A 17,938-nucleotide genomic window follows, 5' to 3' on the forward strand; every position below is an offset into this window, starting at 1 on the left:
TTTTTTTTGCATTTTAGAATTTTCGTGTAAGTTTAAACCTTGGGCATCCGCCTCCGAAGTATAGATCTCAAAACGAAAAAAAAATGAGCCCCAACTGCCAAGAATTTATTAAGTGGGTCCCTTTAGAAGATGTCAAATCGTTAATTTTCAAGTGCATGGTTTTGATATTAATAAGTGAAAAAAAAAAAAGCAACACGTAGCAAGATATTCCTTGAAATTCGGTCCTATTGTTAAATTCGTATTGTTATTGTTTGAAGCCTCGTTATGGTTCCAAGACATTTCAACATGAAGCTATCAAGTACGGGGAAGAATTTTTTTTGCTCTTAGAGTCGTTAACAAACTATTTTTTAGGTGAAATGCCACCCTCATTCTCTTCTGAGATTCTGTAGTTTCAACAATATTCTTATATTTGACTCACTGGTTTGTCTCAAAAGTTTGATTCTCATTTTGTCTTTGGCAAAAAAAAAAAGAAATATTATTTCAGTTTTAGCGGTTTCTTCTGGAACGACACGAGAAGCTGCATCTTTGCGTGAGCTGTGACATTACAACAGGTCTGAAATCGTCGTAGATAGTTCTGTTTGGGCGGAATGACGAAGGGGCTCAAAAAAACTATAACCCAACGACAATGCAGTTTCTTTTAAGCTTGGCACGGGGACTAGTGGTGCCACAGAATAAATTTCTTGCATGACGCAAAACCCTCAAACGGTCTAAATATCTCTAATTCACTCCTTTCTGTCTATTTAAACTTCCAATTATATGTGCCTTGAAGTTTAAATGTATTTCTTTTTTTACGTTTTTACCATTCAGTTTTTTATTTACCAGAACCATATAGAGACTATGCTTCCAATAAAAGTAATTAGCCGTACGGGTCGTTTGTACTTCAGGCAAATCATGCTTGCCATAATCATGTTGGCATTATTGTTTTATCCCTTATCATTGGGAATAATAGCACCATCCATGAGTCTATCTTATTCTAACTATATTTCCCCCAAGGATGAATTCTTCTATGAACTAGAAGACCATCCAGATTACAAGAAAACCGGGATGAACTTCCAACCATTAAATCCTGGAACGCACTCATATAATACCACTGTACTCAAACAATTAAACAAGGCGTTCCCCTATAATCCTAGAAAAGCTATTCCCAAGAAAGTGTGGAAAATGTGGAATGTTGGACTTGATGATCCTGAATTTCCTGAAGATTATCGTACCTATCATCAAACCTGGATCGACCAAAGTCCAGAATATGACTATATTGTGAAAACCAATGCCGAATATGGCGACATCATAGCTGATCTATATAAGGATGTGCCTGATCTCGTGCATGCATATAATATCATGCCAGAGGTTATTCTCAAGTGTGATTTCGCAAGATACTTGATCTTGTTCGCATATGGAGGAATTTATGCCGATATGGATACTAAACTATTGAAACCTGTTCATGAATGGTTCTCGAGTCAACCAATGTACTTGAACCAAACACTTGACTTGGGTCTCGTAATAGGTATTGAAGAAAGTATGAGTAATTGGTACAGATATTATGCTCGTAGAACCCAAATTAATACATGGACAATCATAGTTAAAGAAGGACATCCCATGCTTGCTGAACTAATTAGTTCAATCATTGAACATACATTATGGAGAGAGAAAAATGGGCAGTTGAATGAAACAATTGGTAATGATGGTGGAAATAATATTATAAATTGGACTGGGCCGGGGAGATTTACTGACCATTGCTTCAAGCATATCAACTATCAACTTAATCCCGTGAACGAGTATCAGACAATAATTGACGAGAACTTTCTTGCCAATATCCAGCTTCCGATGGTTTTTGGTGATACCATGGTATTACCTGTGAAATGTATGAATCCAGGGAAAAGACATTTGAGGACAACATTGAATGATACATTGGCATATGTCCATCATGTGGGCCTGGGGACATGGAAAAAGAAAGCAGCTCAAAAGGCGAAAGCAGCTCAAGAGGCAAAAGCAGCAGCTGAAGCAGCTGAAAAAGCAGCTGAAAAGGCCAAAGCAGAAGCGGCTGAAGCAGTTGAAAAAGCGAATGCGGCCGAGTAAGCACAAGGAGAAGTGGTACAATCACTAGTAACAGGAGAACTTGAAAAGGTAGAAACAAAGGATAAAGAATAAAATAAGGAATAGGGAAAAGTTTCACCTTCTCTCGATTAATACTATCAATTGTGTAAATAGATATGTTTCATAATATTATTATTATTTTGGTGATGAGATTTGTCATGTAGACAAGAGTTTTCCTTTTCTGTTGAAGATACGACAGGATGATTTTCGGACATGATTTCATTGTCTCACAAATCCTTGAGCTTTCTTCAAATCTCCTATAAGGGATAACATCAATTCAACTCTGGATTTAATTAATATAAAACTTATAAAAGATAAAACATAAGATAATTGAATAAGCCAATAAAAGACATTTCAATTTCTATTAATTTTAGAATCTTTTAAATCCATTCAAAATATTTATTACCCTTGTTTCAAATTCTATACAAAACTGACTAAAAATAGGACTCTTGCCTAATATTTATATATTTACCTTGGAATAATGCTCATTTAAGCAAATATTGCACAAATAATAATTTATAAACCTTAATAATATTCCCGAAATATCAACTATTAACTCGTTCTCTCTTATTTATCAGAGTTAGTGCTACTGGTCGTGTGACTCTCAAATTTACCAAAAATAGTTTCTTTGAAGTTGCTGTACTACAAGATTAGATCTAATTAAAGACGGGTGATGAACACCACAGCAACTCCTTTATTTTGCACAATATAAGTTTTCAAACTAGATACATAGTTACCTTATAAGCCTGTATATTATGGTCTGCCCGTAGTGTGCCATGCCCAACAACACGGGCTCTGCCTTTGGTCATAGTGATCAAAATCACGCATGTGGAAAAAGGAAGCGATATTTTCTTGGTTATTCTTTTGAATTCTAGATATTTTTTCTGAATTGAAGATAATTTTATATTTTTTTGTGATCGTGTTCCCATTGTAATGCAACATGTAGACTTAAGGCGGGTTAAAAGTTATAAGACCTCATTCCTATTCTGTACTTACAATGGGCGCGAAATTAACAATAAACTTTTAACAATCTTGTGACCCACAAATCTAAATTTATAAATACCAAGAACAATAAAGCTACATTTTTATACATGAAGCTTTAAATTTTAGGGAGTCACCCACTTCTTTTCCTTGTACGATGACCATAAAACACATTCTTTTAAGAGTAATAACAAGAAAATTAATTTTGTACTCATAAATACAAAGATAAATAGAGAAAAGATAATAGTACCCCGGTTGAAAACGACAAAGATTTTGGCACGGGATTTGAAAACAAAAATGAGAAAACTTAAATAAATTTCCCCCAACTTCCCCTCCAAAAAAAAATAAATTGATATAGTAGAAGGGTTACAGAATTTCATTGATGATGATAAATTCCTCGAAAGGTTATTCATATATAGATATGGACGCGCCAAGTGTTAATTTTTTTAAGAAGACCCACTTCTTATAAGTTTTTTTTCATTATCTTTCGCTTTTTCTTTTCACCTACTTCTGTGATGAATATCAAAACCATGGTATACAATAGAGAATTCAGACGAGTTATACTTGGTCTAGCCTCTTTTATAATATTCTTTTATCTCATTTCAATATACCGTTTGGTTGATCTGCCAATATCCTTTCCCACTTCTTATTTTTCCTACAAAGTGTCCCCTAAGGAAGAGTTTCTCAATGAACTAGAGAATAATCCAGACTATAAGCAAACAGGATTGAATTTCCAACCTACTAATCCCGGCATAATTCCTTATAATACTACCGTGCTCAAAAAATTGAGGAAACTTTTCCCATATGATCGTTCTGAGCCAATTCCCAAACAAGTCTGGCAAATGTGGAAAGTTGGAGTTGACCATCCAGATTTCCCCGAAAGTTTTACAACGCTCCGTCAAACCTGGCTTGATAAAAGTCCTGAATACGAATATATTGTAAAGACCAATGCTGAATGTGATGCCATGATTGCAGAGTTATATGCTGATGTTCCTGAAATCATACATGCTTACAATATCATGCCAGAAGTCATTCTTCAGTGTGATTTGGGCCGATATTTAATCTTGTATGCTTATGGAGGGATATATACCGATTTAGATACCAAGCTATTGAAGCCTATCGAAGATTGGTTCTCAAGTCAGGAACTGTACTTGAATAAAACCCTTAACTTGGGTCTTGTGGTGGGTATTGAATCTGATAGACCTGATTGGAAAACCTGTTGTGCTCGTAGACTCCAGATTCAGACCTGGACAATCATGGCAAGAAAGGGACATCCTTTCCTTGCTGAATTGATTAATAGTATTGTGGAGCACACATTATGGAGAGAAGAAACCGGTCAGTTGGGTGTCAGAATGGGTAGAGATGCATCTGATAATGTTATAAATTGGACTGGTCCAGGAAGATTTACTGATTTTACCTTTAAATACATAAACAATGTGCTTCAAACCGATTTTGACAATTATGAAACAGTAATTAATGAATCTTTCCTTACCCAGACCAAATTACCAATTATCATTGGTGATGCAATGATTTTGCCTGAAGAATGTATGCACCCAACAAAGAAGCTGAAGAAGGGAGAATTTATTGATCCAAGAGCACATGTGAGACATGTTGGTCTGAATGTGTGGAAGACGGATCAGAAGAACAAGAATAAAAATAAGGAAGGTGATAAGAAGAAGGAAGACAAGAAAGTTGATGACAAGAAAGCAGACAAGAAAGTTGATGACAAGAAAGCAGACAAGAAAGTTGATGACAAGAAAGTTGACAAGCAAGAAAAACCTTCTACTTAGATGTTAATGAGAACATCTTACATCATCCTAGACGCTTCTTTTATATTTCCTTTCATTTATTTATCATTATAATACAATATTTATATCTGTCTTGTTTTAAGTAATAAAAGACTAGCTCAAAACTCAGCTCGGCTAAACTTACCTTGTTTGCAGCCATTCGTTTTTCTGTTGGCTTGGCTGTGGTGGCTTGACAACGTAACTATATGCAGGCACTCATTTACCAAATTTAGCAAATTGACAAATAAAAAGAAACTTCCGTTTTTGCCGCGTAAGAATTTCTCCTTTATACTTAACTAATCAATCAATATAACAAGACAATATGGGATATATAGAGTTACCTGGCTCAGGTGAATCAGTATCTCGTACAAGACCACCCTTTAGGAGCTATTTTTATTTTGGTATTATACTAGGGATATTGGTATATGGAGCGTCATTCTTACTTATTACGATTCAAGATTTCCAATTAAATGTATCAATACTTCAAACAGATAAGCCTTCACATTATGCCAGTCCGTCACGTAGAAGTGTGACTGGTAAAAAGATTCCATTCAGTAATGAGATCTATAATTCACGGGTTTTGGCGCCAAAGTACACCTCCATCCAGTGGATTCGTGAACCAGGTTCAATCTACAATGACAAGGGAGCATATGTTATTAAACAGGAAAAAGATGACGGCTTTGAAATAGTTGTCAAGTCGATGGACGATGAAAAATATTCGTATATTCTCATCGACAAGTCAACATTTAAACACAATCATATGGAATATGATATTGCCGATTACGTGGCATCACCAGATTTGAAGAAGGTTGTCTTGAAGACTAACGTCACTGGGAGTTTTAGACATTCTTCCTTTGCATTGTATTGGATCTTAGATGTCGATTCCAAGCGTATACGCCCTGTTTACAACGAGAATGATTTGATATCTACAGTTTCGTGGTCGCCTGATTCAACCAACATTGCATTCATCTATAACAATAACATATATTTAAAGAACATTGAACTGGACTCATTGAAACAAGTAACTACTGATGGATCGGTACAGTTGTTTAACGGTAAGCCAGACTGGGTATATGAAGAAGAAGTATTTGGCAGAGATATAGTACTTTGGTGGTCACCAAAAGGTGATAAGTTTACATTCTTGCGCTCAAACAATACTGCTGTGCCTGAATTCACTATTCCCTACTACACTCACGACAAATTTGAAGACTATCCTGAAATTTCCAAGATTAAATATCCAAAAGCAGGATATCCAAACCCAATAGTGGATTTATTAACTTATGATTTAGCTGGTGACAAATTAGCTCAACACGAATTAAAATCTCATACCATTAAACCAAAGGAGAGATTAATCACTGAAGTTGTTTGGATTGGTGAATCAATATTAGTCAAGACTACCAATAGAGCTAGTAACAAGCAAGAAATATATCTTGTAGACGGTGACAATGTTGATTTAATTCGTAAATCCAATGCCAAGAACTCTTGGTTTGAAATTACTTCCAATACTATATATGTTCCAAAGAACAAGACCTTGGGTAGGAAATACGACGGATATATTGACACAGTTACTGAAGGAGGGTATAATCATTTAGCTTATTTTAGCCCACCTGAAAATCCTAAGGGGCAATTGTTGACTAAAGGTAATTGGGAAGTTGTGAATGGCGTGGAAGCGTATGACTATACTAATAACCAAGTATATTTCACCAGTACTAAGAAACTGTCTATCGAGCGTCATGTGCATTCCGTAAACTTGTTGGATCGTACTAATGATGGTTTGCCATATATTAAAGACATTACTACAAAAGAAGGCTGGTATGATGTTTCGTTTTCCGCAGGTGCTAGATTTTTGTATTTGAGTGATAGAGGTCCAGGTGTACCTACTCAGAGAATCAATGACTTGAGAATGAACAAGCATGTCCAAACAATTGAAGATAATTCGGAATTAGTCAAGAAATTGGCCAAATATGACATTCCTAAGGTAAAATATGAAACTGTTGAATTGACAGATGAGTCAGGAGAAACATTCTTGGTTAATGCAATGGAAACTTTGCCTTTGAAATTCGACCCCAAGAAGAAGTATCCAGTCTTGTTTTTTATTTATGGTGGTCCTGGATCACAACAAGTTAGCAAGCGTTATTCGCTTTCATTCAGTTCAGTAGTAGCTGCTGAGTTGGATGCAATTGTTGTGTCAGTTGATGGTAGAGGGACTGGATACAATAATCTCAACTTCAAACTTGGTTCAGATTTCAAGTTTATTGTTCGTGATCAACTTGGCACGTATGAATCTAAAGATATGATCTCGGCTGCAAGACTTTGGTCAACTAGACTGTATGTTGACCCCGAAAGAATAGCAATTTGGGGCTGGTCATATGGTGGATATCTTACATTGAAGACATTGGAAAGTGATATAGAGGATCCCGTTTTCTCATATGGTGTTGCAATTGCACCCGTTACCGATTGGAAATTGTACGATACGATTTATACAGAACGATACATGGACACTCCAGAAAACAATCACAATGGTTACATTACCAGTTCTATTCATAATTATACTAATTTTGCACATGTCAAGAAATTCTTTATTGGACATGGAAGTGGTGATGACAATGTTCATTTACAACATTCCTTAAAATTAATTGATGAATTTAATTTGCATGATGTGGAAAATTTCGAATTTATGATTTTCCCCGACAGCAACCATTCGATTAATTATCATAATGGTAATCGAATTGTTTATGATAGAATATTGGAGTTTTTCCGTAAGGCATTCGATTGGAAGTTTATATAGTATTAGCTACCCAATTAGGAAGTCTACATGTGTAAAAATGAAACACGTGAGCAGAATAATGGTTTTGTGTAATATACAGGAATGAAGGAAAATAAAAATTTTTTTTTCAGCATCATCACCCATCAGACATTTTTTTTTAATTAACTCTTCTTTCCCTCCTTCTTCTTTTCTTCGGCAATTGCAATTGAACAAGTAGATATCTCACAATGATTATTTTTACCGACGTTATTTCTGGAGACGAATTATTATCTGACGCTTATGACGTCAAGTTAGTCAACGGTGCCGTTTACGAAGCCGACTGTCAAATGGTTACTGTTGGTCAAGGTGACATTGATATTGGTGCCAACCCATCTGCTGAAGATGCTGACGAAGCCTTGGAAGATGGTGCTGAAACCGTCAACAACGTTGTTTACTCTTTCAGATTACAACAAACTCAATTCGACAAGAAGTCTTTCACCACTTACATCAAAGGTTACATGAAGAAGGTCAAGGCTTACTTAGCTGAAAACGACCCAGATCAAGTTGAAGCTTTCGAAAAGGGTGCTACTGCTTACGTCAAGAAGGTCTTGGGTTCTTTCGGTGACTGGGACTTCTACACTGGTGAATCTATGGACCCAGATGCTATGGTTGTTTTGTTGAACTACCGTGAAGATGGTACTACTCCTTTCGTTGCTATCTGGAAGCATGGTGTTAAGGAAACCAAGATCTAAGCTAGCTTAGAGACTGTTTTTCTTTAGTATATCAAGTTATATAGGCAATAAAGTATTATCATATTTCTTTTAGGTATATGTAGGTAATCCTCGCATCAAAAGAGAAGCGTGATATATATATATTGAAACTTCCAATGTATGTTGTTGTTTTCACCATTTAGGTCTTGCATGCATGCCGATTGTTGTAGTTAAACATGTCCAGAAATAGTGGAAGAATTTGACAAGTTATACACATCGGCGTAGTAAAAAAATAAAAAAATACAACTACTTTTGGTCAATTCAAGGGTTGCTACAAATACTAGTCTAAAGTAATGAATTGTGATATCAATTGGGTTATATTCAGAGTTAAGTAAATGACAATCACATCCAGGATCATAACAAATGTCTTCGGAAGAAAAGACGCTTAAACAAATCATCTCGTGCGGCTTGTCCCGAAATAGCAAACCCGCATTGGTTTGATTTGCTGCGAAAGTTTTTGCTCGGAAATACAAACTATCTACTGTTGAATAGACTAAGTCCAACGGTTTTGGATCTCCATTACGCTATATCGTCTAATAATGCATTACATGTGAATTTTTCTTTAAATTTGTAAATATTCTGTGTTACATTTGTAAATAATATATTTCGGTTGCCAAACAATTTAGTCCAACGAGAAAACATTGGGTTGAGAAAAAGTCACTCCTCTACCCTATGAAGACTTTGTATAAATATATTAACTGCACTTATCTAGATACTATAGCAAGAGCAACATTTTCTAAAGTTGTATCACGATCAATATATTTGAAAATTTCAACATTGTACTTATCACCAAGTACTCTCTCTAAAGCATACTTTCTGCTTTCGTCAATCAACCTTCTCGCTAATAGTCCAACACTTTCTCTGTCTTCAGGATTGATTCCATATTTATTATCAGTTTCCTCTTCCTTTGTATCTTTGTCTTCTTCGTTCTCGGTTGGTCTGGTCTTACTGACAGCCCAAGAAACTAATTTCTTGAGCACATTAAATGATTCAACAGTTTTAAATCCATGTTCAGACAAATACTGTCTAGACTGGGGGAGTAATTGGTCATAGGAACATACATGGCGGCAACACATAGCAATAAGAACACCACCAAATTTTCCATTTTCAAAGATGGAAGAATTGAGCAACAGCTTCAAAGTTAAATCCGTGGCTGCACCGCATAGATGTTTGGATATACTTACTATCTTTGTTAGACTTACATCCGAAATGAATTTATCAAGATCTAAATCTTTTATGTCTATCCTTGTTCTTTTTATTGTTGGTTTAAGTTTGTCTTGACAATCATTCAAGATTCGATTGTCTTGTTTTAATCTATTTACGCCACGATCAATTAACCCAAAACCATAGTTGTCAGAAGTGGCATCTTCAGATTTAATATCTTCAAGTATACACAGATTCACAAATCTTGATAATTCCGCCTTACCGCATCCGAACTCAACATAGAAACAATCTGGATTTAACAAGTTCATCAGCTTCAAATTTCCGATCAAGCTTGCCTGCTGTGTTGCGTGTTTTTGACGAGATGCAATTTCCATTCTAGAAGTTAATCCTTGATGTGAACTTACTTTAAGCGGAAGTTCGCCATACTCTAAAGACTTCAATATTGGAATATACTTGTCAAAGAGCCCATCCTCAGCTAAGTCTTCATGATCAAACTGTTCCTCTGTCCTATTCTTTAACGAGACGTTCAAGTCTTGTTCATACCAAGGATCATGTTTTGGTCGAGCATTACATTTCTTCAAATGTGATTGCAAGTCCTTAGTCCACACAGTATGATTAGGATCCAATGGACATGGCACCCTTTCTTGGTTGTTATCATGAATCATATGTTCGGAACAAAATCGTTGGTCTTTCTTTCTTGTCATTCCACATCTTCTGTTTTTCTTTTCGAGGAAATACTCACATTGGAGTCTTTCCTTGGGCTGCTTCTCTATCTTTCTCTTTTTGTTCTCTGGCATTGTGTTTGCTTATAGTGTTTTCTTCTGATTGCAATCTGGTTAAATTTTTCATACTCTTTATACGCGCACAATGGGAAAAAAAAAATTAGAGAAGCTCATCCCATTGAGAGTTACTGAACAAGCTCATCCCAGAACATACAATGGTCAAGAACAAGAATGAAATGTGGAAGCTCGACTTGTTAGAGTCGAAGTTCCAGAATGCATCCCCTAGATTCCCCCATACGAAGAAACTTTTAGTTGCAAAACACAATACTAAACTAATGAAGAAATTGCCAACTACTCCCGAAGAAGCCAACCTACAAATCAATAGTTTGAAATCAGAAATATTCCACATGAAGTATCATGCTGCATCTAAGAAGCTTGAAAAGGAAATATCTCGACTTTTAAAACAAAAGAGCACTGACTTGGAATTCTTTAAGTCTGAAGACAATGTCCAATTGTTAATCACATCTAAGCTTATAAAAGGAATAACTAGTACTATCCTACTCAGTAAGGACTTAAAAACCAACCCACCAAGTTACATCATGACAGAAATAAGAGACATAATCACCGACAGTAACAATCCATCTAACCCGTCATGTTTCTTCAAGACTTTCTGTCAAAACAATAAGGAGTTGAATAATTTCATATCAAACCTTTGGAATAATAAGGCTGTCAAATCATGTTTGAATGAAATTGAATGGAGTTTCAGAATGGTTAGAGGTAATCTTACCAAGCAAGAAAGAGAAGCTAGAAAGAGGATGACTGGTAATGCAAGTGAACACGATGGAGAAACCCCTGAACTGGACGAAGAAAGCGACGAGGAGTCAGATGAAGACCTGGAAGAGGATCTGGAAGATAATGATGAAGAACAAGAGGAGGACATAGACTTGGAAAAAGAATATGACAAATTTGCCGTATATGATAAATTGGTAGGTGATTCTGATGACGAAGGTGAAGAAAAGTTCGAAGCTGATCCAAATGTAAATTATAACGAAGTCACTGATGAAGAGCCTTCTGAAAGCGAGTCTCAAGATGAATCAGAAGACGACTTTTTCGAGCATTCCGAGGAAGAAAAAGACAACAAGTACAACTTGCCTGAGCTTGCAACCGGGTACTACTCAGGAGGATCCGACGATGAAAGTGACGACGACGTTGATAACGACAAAGTCGTCAAGGAATTAACTACCCAACGTAAGAATCGTCGTGGTCAAAGAGCAAGACAAAAGATTTGGGCCAAGAAATATGGTCAAAATGCTAAACATGTTAAGTTGCAACAAGAACAATATGCTAACGAAAGACAAAAGCGTCAATTGGAATACGAAGAAAGAGAAAGAAAGAGACAATTAAAGAAGCAATTGGCTGAACAACCAACTGGTGCAAACACTGCACCATTAGGTGAGCGTAAGGCTGGCACTTCTTCTTCTTCTGCTCCTGCTGAGCCAAAGGCAGTTCATCCTTCTTGGGAAGCAAAGAAGAAACAAGAAGAAATGTTAAAGGTTAAATTCCAAGGTAAGAAGATTACATTTGATTGAGGTTATCATTGAGGAAGTTTTATAGATTCCATTATAGTTTTATAGTATATACGAACTAGAAACAAACTATTGTAATAATGTGGAAATGTTATAACTTATCATAATCAATATTAAAGTTAGCCCTAATTTCCTCCTCGGTCATTGGCTCACACCACGATTCACCTTGGATAACAAAATTATAATGACATTTTTCAGGTTCACTTACACTTACGATATCTGGCCCTTTGCCACAGACAAATTCTACATCACCAGCTCTTTGTGGTCCATTCCAACATCTTGAGCCATAGTCAAAGTAAACCTTGTTATCTTTGAACTCCTTGAATCTACCTATTAACACATCGTCTTGATATATTGAGTCCAAAAGGCTGATTCTGTAGTGGTAGCCTGATATCTTCTTGTTAATTGTATCAAATGCTCTCAAAATATCATTTGGGCCGGCATTAATGTTTAAGTTAGAAACCACTTCTTGCAATTTACGCTGAATATTCTTGACTTGTGTTTCCAATTGGTCTATTTGTGAAGACAATTCATTGTTGCCTAGGTTGGATAAGTTTGGAACCTGAGGTGCTACCAAGAAGGTGTTTGTGAATAATTGGTAATAGTAATGGAATGTGTTTGCAATTGTAGGAACAACACCACCACCTTGAGTTAAAGATTTGGCTTGTTGTTGTAACTTTTCAAGCACATTTTGTGCGTCGCCGATGTCGTTATTGACTTCCTGTTTGTTGGAAATGTACTGCTTGAATTTGTTGATTGATTCTTTCACAGCAGGGTCGTTGAAATTTGGGTTATAGTTGTTGGCTAATGTGTGCAATATTTGTTCCAATGTGTCAATATGGGAATTCTTGGTAAAAAGTATTTCCTTGTTAGCTTGTAATTTCTGATTCAAGTTAACAAAATGGTCAGATAAAGCTTCATAAACGGAAGGTTCCTCCAATTCAGCTTCTAATTCCTTGTTTTCTAACTCGAGTCTTAATCTTTCTAGTTGCTTCTGTGCCAGAGACAATTGTTGTTCCAATCTAGTTTTATCATTCAGCAACTTTTCCTTTTTAGTCTTGGCAACCTGCAAATACTTTTCTTTGGTTTGCAAAGAAGTGGCCATAAACTTTTCCACGTTTTCTTTATACTCAACATACTGGTTATGAATCACATCGCATTTATTCTCGCAACCTTCAGGTTCGTCTGAACCATCGCAACAAACGTCATAGTCACACACCCCGTCATTGAGCTTAAAACTGTCGATATAAGCTGGGAAATGTCCTTTATTTTCACAGTAGTACTTGGAATTTTCGCAAGCATTTGTGCCCGGTTCATCTGATCCATCTGGGCAATCACAATAATTGTCATTGATTTGGTTGTAAGTTAGTCTGATTGAGGAATCATTGAGACAGTGCCAGTATTGGACGTCATCTATAATTACTGGTTCATACAAGTGTTGGTTTTCTGGGCTGACTCCTTTGATCGAGCAAGCTACTGAAGCTGCTAGATAAGTAATTGCTATAAGTTTGAGCATCTAGCTTATTCTGTCTTGAGTTCTGGTATTAAAAATAGGGGGGAGGGAGGGGAGGAATGTTAGCTACTTGAATGAAACTTTGTCTGTCTGAAAAATGCGCGTAGATTTTTCAAGCGGGAAAGCCCTTCGAGATCAAACTGCCGATAACGAATAAGCATGAAATGTCAAAGCAAAAGTATACTTTACGTGAAGATATAACAATTGGTAAGTTCAAAAGGATTGTTCGACCATTGCTCACGAAAATCCATCTACTTAATGATTTGAATTTGAAGAATCCATCATTGTTTATCATTACTGTTAATCCATTACCGAGGAAACTGAGGAAGCGGCGCCAGAATCCGAGGCCAGTTAGACGGACAAAAGTTGTAAAAAGGGTAACTGATAGTGACCCGAGTGATTTAGAGTATACAATATGCACAGACACTGAAGAATTAGAGGAGGAAATAGTTGAGCATGACTATAGCGATAAGTTTTCATTCAAGGGTTTACTGTCATTCATTTCCCAGGAGCTATTTCTTGAATATTGTGAAATCTTTACAATAGTCAAGGCAATTTTCAATTCATTGATGGTGTCAGACACTTTTCCCTCACTTTCCACATTATGTCTGCATGTTATTGGGAAAGAAATTACCAAAACGACAAAGACAACATTTTTCAAGATGAATCAGACATTACTATTTGATCCCGAAACATTACCTCTAAGTATAAGGCAATATCACCATACCCTAAATGATGATATAGACGGGTGGTTTCACTTGGAACCAGAGGATGTGTACGGTAAGCACCGGCATGATTTCTACTTGGGTTACTTGATACATTTACTTTGTGTCCATAAAAATGTATTGTATATGCTTATACCGATGGTTATTCAATGGTTGAGAGAAGAAGGGTATGACTATATTGCCCAGGCTATGAATTATGCCTTTTGGCAAGACACTGATGTTGATCTTGAGGTTTTGAACGGGAATTTCCTAAACAAGTTGGGCCCGTTTTGGCAGCTTTATAATATCGGATACTGGAATAAGTTTCTAAATGCAAACCAGTTACTTTCTATACTTCACCTGAAGGTCAATTTGCAAACGTTCAATGCAATAGAGAATCAGAATGGATTGACTAGAGGACATTTTCTTAATATTGTCTATTCGTTACTTAAGCAGGATCCACAACATCCAAATATAAACACTATTCTAGTGACTATACTAACAAATATAGTTCACTACACCAGGTCTGAGCTAGCGAGAGATGACTCGGTGTTAGAACATACAAACGACTTAATCCTTGTATTTGCAAGCAGATGGTTAGCATTTGTTCCTGATTCAGAATCACTTTACAATTCCTTGTATCCTGAGAATAAAATGTTGTTCCTAGGATTAACCAATCTCTGTCAATACTGTTATAAGAATTCCTCTGGAAAGTTAGGTGAAAGATTTAGAAATCTAAAGGAAACAATCAACATGTTGCGAATATATTATCTTTGCCTGAATGAACAATTTGAAATCAGTTCATACAAATCAATTGTTAAAACGCTTTTAACAATTCAAGGCCCTAATGTTAACATTGATGAATTCTTATATTGGTTAGAAGATACCGGACATTCCGAATTAGCCCAAAATTTGCATATTTATGATGATTCAATAATTGACGACTTCAATATATAGGGATGTTCCTTATCAAGAACTACACATTTACCATTCATATCTCCCCCTAGTATTTTGACAGCTTCTCTTACAACACAATCTAGGCTGACAATAGGTAAATCTTCGCTCATTTTAACACTTGATCCCATTTCTGTTTCTCTAACTAATCCAGGCAACAATGCATTAACTCGAACCTTTCCACGTAACTCATTAGCTAAGCTGGTTGTAAACCCCAATAGACCTGCTTTAGATGCAGTATATACCGAGGTACCTGCCATTTTATAATCAGTCATTGATAAAACTGAAGAAATGTTCAATATAGAGGGATTCTTCTTTCTATTTCTAAGCATTGGCTTTACAACTTGTTGACTTAGAATAATAGGAACTGTCAAATTCAAGTTTACAGTATCAACAATATTTTCCTTTGAAGTTTGAGATAATAACGAATGAGTAGTTATACCAGCACAATTCACCAACATGCTGACATCCTTAGGAATATTAACCTCACCTCCATTGACTACATTCAATAGATCAACAGTTTGAAAATTATGAATTTGACTATAACTTGTAGAAAGTTGCGATAATGTATTTTCATTGCTGCTTCTTGCAATCAATGTAATGTTTGCTCCATATTTCGATAATTGCTTCGCTATAGCAAGACCAATCCCTCGACTGCCTCCAGTAATCAAAGCGTGCTGTCCCACAAACATTGTCTCCCACTTTAACTCCACAAAGAAAAAAACAAACTTATTTTCGCACCAAAAATTGAGATGGACCTTAACTCGTTCAATACACTTTAATTCCAGATCAAGAAAAAAAATACAATATTGTCCTATACAACCACTATTCTAGACCGAATAATCAAAATTTAAAAAAGTAATGCCTTCAGCCAGATTCGAACTGACGATCTCCTCATTACTAGTGAGGTGCCTTACCAACTTGGCCATAAAGGCAACGAAGAAATGGACGACCTCGGTGAGGGTCGAACTCACGATCTTGAGATTAACAGTCTCACGCCTTAACCAACTTGGCCACGAAGTCCTTTTCTTGTTTCGATGGTTATGAATTTTAAAAGGGCTCATAATAAATTAAGTCACGTGGTAGAATATATCGACAGCTTTTTGCAACCATTTTCAAATGGTCCTAAATCTATTAAAATAATATTTATCTTGTTAGCTTAATGTTACAATATATTAACTTCTTTAGATTGTAATTTCGTTTGTTCAATATAACAAAAATCAGGGGCGTAGTATTTTGTTAAGAATCGGTCAAAATGTTGCGAAAAAAAAAGAGATTAAGACCTGTTAAATGAAGAGATTTTAAAGTTCACCAATTAATCAAGTTAAATAACCCGTTTTTTAATGAACTTGATCCTACTTTTTCATTTTTAATACTAATAAATCGAAAAGAGGGCTAAATAATTCTAAGATGTCCAAATGATTTTTTCTTTTTAATTTTATCAGTGCCATCTACTTGACACATCAAAGATTAGAAAAATGACGAACAAAGATCAAGAAAATGCAGTTCCTATTGATGCCACTTCTAAATTATCAATTTGGTTAAGGAATAACATATAACAGGCGATGTTGGTTAAAAATATTTGAGAGATTGAGATTCTTTTGTGGTGATGAATTATCTTCATCCAAAGCTAACTTCTGCAACTGGGATCAACCAAAAATGCCCACAAAAAACTTGACACCAATGTACAATGAATGTTGTTGTTAACTTAGAAAATCTTAGACCATACCCTCTATATCTTTTTGGAGAAGAAGGATATGATCATTGGGAAATCCGGCCACGACTATCAAGAATATTTTGTTATCGTTTTCGATGTGCTATTACTTTTACAAAAGGCCAATAGGTTTATAAACATAACAAGAAATAACCTACTATCAAAGCCCGATTATTATGGTCTTTATCAAATTGTCAAAGTCATAGGTAAATGTGCTTATAAAATTAGGGAAGCTGGTGGAAGAATATTGAAATGAACTTTCAACTAAGATTTGTTGAAATTGATCACATAGGGTTGATTTCAGCGGTTCTTCCATAAACCTTCGATAGCCAGTAAAGAACTCGTAAAAAGTCGGAAGTTGTCAGAGGCCGAATCTCCACTTGCTTTTGGCACTAAGTATATCACTCAAACATGTGAACTATGTGGTCAAAGTTTACTCATTTAAGAATCTATACTCTGAATGTCAATATTCCAGGCAAACCCAGTTTTATTTTTCCTGCTCAGTAGAAAAAAATTCATAGTGAAAGTGAGGCTTTTTTTCATTATTAGTAAATCTTGACAAAGTTGTCACAAGATCTCATTCTCATTTCTTGCTATGAAAACTAGCTATTTGTGTCCAAGTCATCACTAAAGAGATTGGAAATTTCATAAATACACAAAATTTATATGTCAAAACTAAAAAAGACAATATGATTGTGCAATAATTCGGCAAAATATACCTGTGCCTCAGATCGGTATTACTACATTAAGCAGGATTCGAGCAACAATTAATTCTAGAACACGTGGGACACAAATAAAAAAATGGCGCAGAGATGTTAGTGTTACAGTTATTTATAGATGGAGCAAGTGTATAAGGTACATAGTGGGGTGGAGGCTTTTAGTTTCATCCAGAAGACCTATTGCCATTTTGGAAGACAGTCATTGAAAGCGAAGTAGGATGATGTAAACCTAATGGCGAATGCAAAAAAAAAAAGACCCAACTTTATATTATCTCTTATTTATCACTTTTCTTTCATGGTCTGGTATTCAAAAATGAATAAAAAATATACATGAGATTTTTCGTAAACTGGTATTTTCCTGGTGCTATTAATAACTTGATAGACCGACTTCCATCTTGCCAGATATTTTAATAAATGTTTTTTGTTGTTTATAACTAAAATCGTCACCAAATATAAAAAAAAAATAACTAGAAATAGATTGATC

The 17,938-nt window shown here is 35.6% G+C and overlaps 9 protein-coding genes across 9 annotated transcripts; 7 read left to right on the forward strand and 2 right to left on the reverse strand. All coding sequences in view use genetic code 12, as the record gives it.

Moving 5' to 3' along the window:
* Positions 1–906: 906 nt before the first annotated feature.
* On the forward strand, positions 907–2,076 carry SPAPADRAFT_49565 (glycosyltransferase family 32 protein; the record flags this gene model as incomplete). Its single annotated transcript, XM_007374051.1, has 1 exon — positions 907–2,076. The coding sequence occupies one exon, from the start codon at positions 907–909 to the stop codon at positions 2,074–2,076; it is 1,170 nt and encodes a 389-aa protein (XP_007374113.1).
* Positions 2,077–3,208: 1,132 nt separating this feature from the next.
* Positions 3,209–5,104, forward strand: SPAPADRAFT_59962 (glycosyltransferase family 32 protein; the record flags this gene model as incomplete). Its single annotated transcript, XM_007374052.1, has 1 exon — positions 3,209–5,104. The coding sequence occupies one exon, from the start codon at positions 3,918–3,920 to the stop codon at positions 4,863–4,865; it is 948 nt and encodes a 315-aa protein (XP_007374114.1).
* Positions 5,105–5,184: 80 nt separating this feature from the next.
* On the forward strand, positions 5,185–7,650 carry DAP2 (Dap2p; the record flags this gene model as incomplete). Its single annotated transcript, XM_007374053.1, has 1 exon — positions 5,185–7,650. One exon carries the CDS (start codon positions 5,185–5,187, stop codon positions 7,648–7,650), a length of 2,466 nt encoding a protein of 821 aa, XP_007374115.1.
* Positions 7,651–7,788: 138 nt separating this feature from the next.
* SPAPADRAFT_70629 (tRNA:m4X modification enzyme) lies at positions 7,789–10,466 on the reverse strand (the record flags this gene model as incomplete). The annotated part of the gene is made up of 3 exons (XM_007374054.1): positions 7,789–9,291; positions 9,328–10,332; positions 10,454–10,466. The coding sequence occupies 3 exons, from the start codon at positions 10,464–10,466 to the stop codon at positions 9,083–9,085; spliced, it is 1,227 nt and encodes a 408-aa protein (XP_007374116.1).
* On the forward strand, positions 7,804–8,862 carry TMA19 (Tma19p; the record flags this gene model as incomplete). The annotated part of the gene is made up of 1 exon (XM_007374055.1): positions 7,804–8,862. The coding sequence occupies one exon, from the start codon at positions 7,857–7,859 to the stop codon at positions 8,358–8,360; it is 504 nt and encodes a 167-aa protein (XP_007374117.1).
* Positions 10,467–10,479: 13 nt separating the features above from the next.
* Positions 10,480–11,853, forward strand: BUD22 (Bud22p; the record flags this gene model as incomplete). Its single annotated transcript, XM_007374056.1, has 1 exon — positions 10,480–11,853. One exon carries the CDS (start codon positions 10,480–10,482, stop codon positions 11,851–11,853), a length of 1,374 nt encoding a protein of 457 aa, XP_007374118.1.
* Positions 11,854–11,941: 88 nt separating this feature from the next.
* On the reverse strand, positions 11,942–13,366 carry SPAPADRAFT_133564 (uncharacterized protein; the record flags this gene model as incomplete). The annotated part of the gene is made up of 1 exon (XM_007374057.1): positions 11,942–13,366. One exon carries the CDS (start codon positions 13,364–13,366, stop codon positions 11,942–11,944), a length of 1,425 nt encoding a protein of 474 aa, XP_007374119.1.
* A 659-nt stretch (positions 13,367–14,025) lies between these two features.
* SPAPADRAFT_59967 (uncharacterized protein) lies at positions 14,026–15,024 on the forward strand (the record flags this gene model as incomplete). The annotated part of the gene is made up of 1 exon (XM_007374058.1): positions 14,026–15,024. The coding sequence occupies one exon, from the start codon at positions 14,026–14,028 to the stop codon at positions 15,022–15,024; it is 999 nt and encodes a 332-aa protein (XP_007374120.1).
* A 1,481-nt stretch (positions 15,025–16,505) lies between these two features.
* On the forward strand, positions 16,506–17,268 carry SPAPADRAFT_59968 (uncharacterized protein; the record flags this gene model as incomplete). The annotated part of the gene is made up of 1 exon (XM_007374059.1): positions 16,506–17,268. The coding sequence occupies one exon, from the start codon at positions 16,779–16,781 to the stop codon at positions 16,989–16,991; it is 213 nt and encodes a 70-aa protein (XP_007374121.1).
* Between the last annotated feature and the right edge of the window lie 670 nt (positions 17,269–17,938).

This window comes from Spathaspora passalidarum (genome assembly GCF_000223485.1).
Source record: "Spathaspora passalidarum NRRL Y-27907 unplaced genomic scaffold SPAPAscaffold_2, whole genome shotgun sequence".
NCBI classification, from domain to species: Eukaryota; Fungi; Ascomycota; class Pichiomycetes; order Serinales; family Debaryomycetaceae; genus Spathaspora; species Spathaspora passalidarum.